The following is a 7,221-nucleotide window of genomic DNA, read 5'->3' as shown; positions in this document are numbered from 1 at the left end:
GTTTGTCATGTTCATTTTTGCATGTCTTGCTGCCACCTAATGGCAGTGAGCTCAACCTTCACCTTTTGTGCTAAAAAATGGGGAGAAAACAGGTTCTGAAGCTTCCATCCGTGTAGAGCAAGCGGCTAAAAGTACTAAATGCTTTAATTTTTAAAGCCATAAATATCTTGGGAAATTTAAGTTAATTAAACTTAGTATTAATTAATGGGATTTTTGTCCTGCACAAGCTATCTAGAGTCATATATAGCACCCTAATTAGGGGCGCGGTACCATGTTTCCAGCCCACGTGAAGGTGCCAGTTACGGTAACCCACACTAAGGGTTACCCAAGAGTGGGGTTTTTTTGAAGTGCAAAGCAACTGGGTCCATACTGCCGAGGAGCCCTGGGGGCCTATGCACCTAGCCACCCTCAAATTTCTGTGGTGGAAGGTATTAAGCTGCAGAAACACTGGTTTTAGACTGCAGGAAATGCAAAATAGTGCAAATTAACTTTGGCTGCTGCAAAACCAGTTGGGTTGGAGTAAGGTACGTATATATGCTTCTATATGTGTATAAAGAACACATACATAGCTGTAGATTAAATGAGTCTTAGGTCAAAGAAGCCTTGGCTTTGAAAATGCTGTGCTAGGCTGCAGCACACGCTGGAGGACAGCTGAGATGTGAGGCCTAGTGACAATCATTGCTCCCAGCACCCTGCCACTAAGGAATAAATCAAGCCATGTTGCCCTCAGCTCCGATAACCCACGTCTCCTCAGGAGCTGACAGACATTGCTCCAGGTCACCGAGTCAAATCCATCGTCTTTCTTCTCATTTTAGCCTAACTCTAACTAATTCTGCATCAATATTAAAATCAGATTAGATCTATATTGGGTCTCATACGCATGGCCACAGACCAGTCAAAGGCAGGCCTGCAAAGAACCGAACCAGCGCACACGTCACGAGCCCTGAGCTGGGCCTCGTTGCTGCCAGCATACAGAATTACCCAGATTAACGGGTTGACAAAACACGGCTATTCTCGTGCTCTTTTGCAGCAGCAAACCAGCACTGCCCCACTGACCTGAATCTTCCTGAGGCTTCTCACTGGCTTGGTTCCTCAGTACATGTTAGGTTTAGATCTGGCAGTTGAACTCTTCCTGACCTCAGAAACTTCTCTATGCTTCAGCTGATATTTTTTGGCTTGTTCCAACATGGACCAGGTTCACTGAGTCCCTGGAATTGATTTCCTGGGGAAGAGGTTTCTTTCTTTCCAATTTAGGCACTGGAAGAAGAAATAATGATAGAATAAAAACAAATGGAGGCTCTGCAGATGTGTGTTAACTAAACACCAGAGCTTTAGCCTGAATGCATCTTTCACTGGGACGTCATTGCTGGGACAAGCTAATAAATCTTACACACAGCTACCCACCAACCCCGTTCTACGGGACTCGACTGCATATATGCTAATATCTAATTTGAGCTGCCAGTAGCCAAATAACTGCATGTCCTTGGTGACAGAGCCAGGCTCTCCACATTAACTGGAAGTCTTTTCATTAGTGGATGACCATTGCCCCTTCTCAACAGATGAAAAGGAAACCCTCTTAAAACTTCCCACTGGATTGGGGTGCCAGGTTTAAAGGCGCACGGAGAAAGCTAACTGCATTTCACCAAGTGCTTGAAACATTTGGTTTTGTTCAGCTGAGGAACAAGAGCTAAACATCATTGCAAAGTCAGTTGCAAACTCCAGCCGTGCTCGGATCTGGGGGAAGACCACCGAGAGGGTTGATCTGGTGGGCGTAGGGATGCAGCAACCAACGGTCTGAGTGGCTGCCAGCGACACCGGCTCCTTCTGAGCCCTTCCCACGATCCGGTGCGATCTCACTCGCAGCATCTCTGCGACACAGTAAAACCGAACCACCACCACCAGTTTCACTGGCACCTTTCCAGCCAGCTCTAACACTCCCCACTCAGTTATCTGTGTGTGCCTTCTATTTATGCTGCACTTTCTCTCCCCTCCTCCACCGCTGTTAGGAGGGTCCGAGGAGGAACACACTGGAGGGCCGAGGGCTATGCCAACAGGTTTAGCCTCTTTCGCTCACGTTTCGTCACTGACCTCTGCAAGGCGGAGCCACGAGTTTTCAGGCAAATGTCCCTGCTTTTCCAAATACTGCCTTAGACAACTGCCCTGGCAAGAGGCCTGCTTTTCTCTAAGGAAATCACACTGTGGCCATTGATTCCTCTTTACCATCGCCATCCTCCAAGGAAGCGTGGCCACTTCGCATCTCACTCCTACGCAGAACTACCATCAGCCTACATCAGCACCCATTTCAGAGCTCAGTTTTTAGCCGTTGAAGGCACCAGCCAAGGTATGCACTTACACAGAACACGTATCGCCTTGAGACACAGATGCACCTAGTGAAACAACAACATTTTGTCTTTATTAGGAGTTCCCATGGTAATATAACACAGAGTTCTTAAGGAATAAAACACAAGACTCGGGGTTGGGGTAGGGTTTTTTTTGCCATTGAGACAATGGTCAATATCAGTACTTCTTTTTGTCTACACACATGATCAGCTTTAGCACTTACAGCTCCTCCACTCATGGTTCACAATCACAAATCCAAGGGTTAAATCCAGCTAGTATTAAATCCTACTTTTTTTTTATTTTTAGAGCTTCAAGTCACTGCGGTTAATTAATTAATTAAGTCATCGTCTTTTTTTTTCTTTAAGCATTTACATATGACATTCATTAAACAGACACAAAGCAGACGAGCTCTCACAGGAAAAAACATGCTTACATAGCCTGCAAAACTCTTTTTTTGTGATTTTTTTTTCCTTTCGAAGAACAAATTAAAACTAAGAAGTCATCATGAGTCAGTGAACGAAAAAAAAAGGAAGACTTAAGTGAATACTGAAGAGCCGCAAGTGTTTCGCAGAATTGAAACGGATCTGCAATTCTTTTTTTTTTCTCCCCAACTCGTTCAAATTGGTTTTAACATACAGGTGAAAAATATGAAAATAGCTGCAATATATATTAAGTTCACGGATTACTTAACAAACAAAGTGCAAACTCTTTTATGCAAAACCAGGAGACCCAAGAATTAAACCTAAATGTAAAATGCATGGATGAATATGGCCTTGTTTTTCTTAACCTTTGTGTTCAAAGGGTCAAAAGGAATTAGGTGCTGAAGCTGGGAGGGTTTGGGTACCTACATAGCTTCCAGATCCTTTGCAAATCTCAGCATTGATACTTTGTAATGACAAATTTGGTACTTGTTTCTTAAAAGCCTTCATATATATTGTTTTTTCCCTAAAAGAACCTGTAAACACCATTTAAGAAAATACAAATATGGAAAAACAAGTCAATGTACATGGCGAAGTACAAATCGAAGAGAAAGCAGAAGATGCAGCCAAGTGCCAGGGCATACAGACAGTGGAGGTAATGCTGCGTTAGCTGCGGGTAGAAAAGCTCTCTGTGCTAAGAGACAGGCCAAGTCCGCGGGACCCCCGAGCCCTCCAGCTAAGTTTAAGTGAGAACCTAATGGTGCGGACACCTTCCGTGTCCTGAAAATAATAAGCCTCCAATACTAGGGCCAAAAGACCCTCAATCCCAGAAAATACTTAAATGCCCAGATCCCGCCGACTGCCACAGAAGTTGGGGCTCCTAAATTCATTCAAGGACCACTCGTGGCCTCTGGTTTCTCACATCTGAGGCAGCAGGCGTCTGGGGAAGGGTGGGGAACCACTAGGCTTTCTCACAAATGCTTGCACAAAGGCAGATTCCTGAAGGAACGAGTGACTGTGAAATTCGCACCGTGTACAAGAGATTCTCAGCTGCTGTTGACCCATCGAGCTGCTCTGAGGCTCCCAGTTACAACAGCTGGGCATCTGGACTTGAACTGGAATTGCCACAGATGCTCAGGCACGCACTCAGCTGACCAGCCTGCTGATGAGAGCTGAAGATAAGCTCTCATGAAGTTTTAAATAACCACTCGTCGATGGCCAGGAAGGGAGAAGGTGGCTGCTACAGAGATCTTTCAAGCAACATCTCGCTCTTTGCCTATGGCCCTCTGCTTATCAAATTCCACCTCCAGGAACAGAAGACAAACTAACTGCTAAAAACTTCTCAAGAGACTCCGTCCCAGCTCCTCAGCTGGTATCCAGCCCCTTTGTGCGCTCAAGACCTGGCACACTGAAGTGAAGATCATAGCTTATGAACCTGCTCCGCGAGCTCCTGTTGCAGCTAAGTGGCAAGCATTGGCTAGAATGATGCAACCTAGGGATACCTGAAGTACCAGGGTGGCAGTGGCAGTGATACTGGCGGGAGTCTGTAACTTGAATGAGGTTCAGGAAGGACTGGGAAGAACAGGGAGATGCCCAGTTCTCAGATAAGGCTTCGTAAACACAATGATACAAACATATTAAAAACACACACACAAATATTTTTTTTAAAAAAAAAAAGTTTCCTCAAGGATCTAATTTGCAGCAAATTCCAGAAGGAAAAAAAAAAAAAAAAAAGAAAAAAAACCAAACCAACAGAACCGAAGTCCCCACCGATTCTAGCTCACCCGATGGGCTGGGTGCGGTGCGCTTTGTCAATTCCTAGTGCTGGCTCCTGTTTCTCTCTCGACAGCAGACAGCTATTCAGTGACCTCAAAGGCGGTGCTGGGGAATGGTTACAGACAGGCTGGGATTCGTGTCCCTCTGTGCTTGCCTAGCTATTCTGCTGGAATACAGAACCCTGCAGAATGTCCAGTTTAAAACCCTTGAACTACATTTCTGCTTGACATTAAAAAAAAAAAAAAGCGCTATTTTTTACATTTATTATTTATTTATTCCTTTTTTTGTGTGTGTCTTAAAGGCAGCTCCAGGGAAATTCACTTTATCCTTCCTTTATTAAAAGAAAGATGCTGAATGGGACAGAGGCCACATATCTCAAACATCCTCTTTACATTTACTTTCGCATGTCAGAGGTGTCAAAACAGGGTTTATTTCTTTAAATGTGTAAGGGCTGAGGGGGAAAGTGAGAGGGGTTGGTGAAGATGAGGAGGGAATCTGAGGGGACTGAAAGAGGCGCCTTACTTCAGCCCCCCCTCACTGGTTGCCCGCAGTAACTGTCACAGGCTCTAAAAGAATCAAAAAGGGTCTCCAGGTGCCCCCGTCCCCCGGTCCGCTAGGCGGGCACAGAAGGGGTCGGTCCTTAGCCCAAGCTGGTGATGTTGGCACGTCCGCCGGGCGGTGCCACGATGCGCTGAGTCGTGCGGCGTGGGATGTTGTCGTCGATCTGTGCCCCTGCGGGAGAGAGAAGCGACGTCAGGTCCCCTGGGGCAGCGAGAGTGTGCTGAGGGAGCCGGGGGACGAAGGAGCCGGGGGGAAACAGCCACACAGAGACCCATCAAGTCCCCTTAGGCCAGGCTCCCACAGTGCACACCAAAATGCACCATCTTTGGAGGAAAAGCCCTTACTGGCCTCCAGTGCCTTAATTCTGCTGAAACCTGGTCTGCATTAGTATGTCTGCACCGAACACCTCAGCCACCCACACCTGCACAGATAAGAAGCGACTGAATGGCTTTCCCTTAGCGAGCCTTTTTATTCCTTTTTATAGTTTTCCCTTACTGTGCTGAAGCAGCACGCTGAGAAATCAAATCTGCCACATACCAGACCCGCAGCTGGTCTCAGCTGGCAAAGCTCTGCCATCTGCCCTCTTCAGACACCCGGCTGAGGACCGAGCCCGGAATGCCGTGGGGTACTTGGCATTCGTGCCATGGCATGAAAATAAGCAGGACTTTATGATAGCTCCTATACTGCTCTGCTTCCTTTCTAAAGGGAGAACCTCCAAGCTAAAAAACACCTCACAGTCCCTCTTATTGCCTTCCAATTTCAGCAGAATTAATTCCGCGTATGGGAGTATAAACAAGCCGTGATTTCAAAGCAACTTAGCCACATAAAATTACGTACCAGACAAGCTGAATCCAGACTGGTGCAGGTTCCTCACAGGTGGGGCCTGCTGTTTGGCAGGAGACGTCTTAGCTGAAGACGCTGGTGTGACGGTCTTCGGTGTCACGGACACTTCGCAGACGGGTCCGTCGTAGAGGCCTCGAGGCACACCCCGCAGCTCAGCCAGCTGCAAAACACAGAAGCAGGCCGCCTTCAGCATCAAAACAGCCTTCAAAACAGAACTAGACAGCTGGCCAGATGTTGCTAAGCCAAAGACATTTCAGGATTTGTCTTTGGTGAGAGGATTTGAAAGCATACCTCCTCTGTGCTGATCCTTGGGCGGCAGCTGGTCTCTGAAGCAGCAGGGATAAAATGAAACGCACTCTGGACTGCAGTGGATTTAGCTAGCTGCTAGCTGGTGTGTGCAGCCTACGGAAGACAGCCAGCCTGTCCCCTGCTCTGCAGCTTCTGGCCTTGAATGATCTCAACCTACCTGCTGTTGTATTAAAGGTTCCTGACAACGCTCAAATGAAACATATTACTCATTCCCAAAAAGCAAAAGGATGCCAAGGCAGAAGCACGTCTGCATAAAGAGGAGCCAGGCTAGCTTCACATCGCCAGCTTGGAGCTTTAGATTGGGTTAAATGCAATTATTCCAGCTGAGATGCCGCCCAGTTGGATCTATACATCAGACACGTATTTCTGTGGGAGACCAGAACACAACAGAAACCACGGACCTGTTCTCTGCGGTGCTAAATGACTTGAGATTATAATTTTGATAACTTGCGATCTCTCCAAAAGAAGAACTAAGGGAAGATGGTTTGCAAGGAATGTGAAGATCACCTATGGTCAGCAGAACTAACCCAGCCCTGGTTCTGTCCAGGAGAGGGCAACACTTCAAACTACTTTTCTCCTCAGAAATCTGACTTCATCTAGAAATAAACTCCTTAAATCCTCTGCAACTGAGTTGCAGCTGAATTCAGCATCATCTTCTGTCAGTTTTTACCAACTAAAGGCATATCAAAAGGCAGTTTCTGTTTTGAATGGGTGTATTTTACAACACTTTTCCAACAATTTTAGCCTCTTAAAAATAGAAAATTCTCACTTTTAAACAGTCAGTAGGCTGTGCCTGTGACTCACCAGTCACCAGACAAGAGCATCTGATCGTATCTGACAGAAGGGAAAGCAGCACAACGTATCTGTAACAATAAATCAGAATTCTAAATTGTTGCTGAAAGGTCTGATATATGAATGCGATCAGTAACTTCTCTTGGTACTCCTGTGACAGGAGAAGCCTGCCAGGTTATTT

The 7,221-nt window shown here is 46.2% G+C and overlaps 1 protein-coding gene across 2 annotated transcripts in view; it reads right to left on the bottom strand.

Annotated features, from left to right (window-relative positions):
- Positions 1 to 2,391: 2,391 nt before the first annotated feature.
- The window catches only part of DPYSL2 (dihydropyrimidinase like 2), a 54,935-nt gene continuing 50,105 nt past the window's right edge, over positions 2,392 to 7,221 (bottom strand). For both annotated transcript variants that reach the window (XM_075074677.1, XM_075074678.1), the window contains exons 13-14: positions 5,934 to 6,099; positions 2,392 to 5,267 (exon numbers count right to left, since the gene is read on the bottom strand). In XM_075074677.1, coding sequence (XP_074930778.1) covers positions 5,176 to 5,267; positions 5,934 to 6,099 — 258 coding nt within the window. In that variant the 3' untranslated portion in view covers positions 2,392 to 5,175. The remainder of the gene's footprint in view (positions 5,268 to 5,933; positions 6,100 to 7,221) is intronic.

This window comes from Phalacrocorax aristotelis, chromosome 24, assembly GCF_949628215.1.
Source record: "Phalacrocorax aristotelis chromosome 24, bGulAri2.1, whole genome shotgun sequence".
Taxonomy (NCBI): domain Eukaryota; kingdom Metazoa; phylum Chordata; class Aves; order Suliformes; family Phalacrocoracidae; genus Phalacrocorax; species Phalacrocorax aristotelis.
This window is presented reverse-complemented; position numbering and strand designations above follow the sequence as displayed.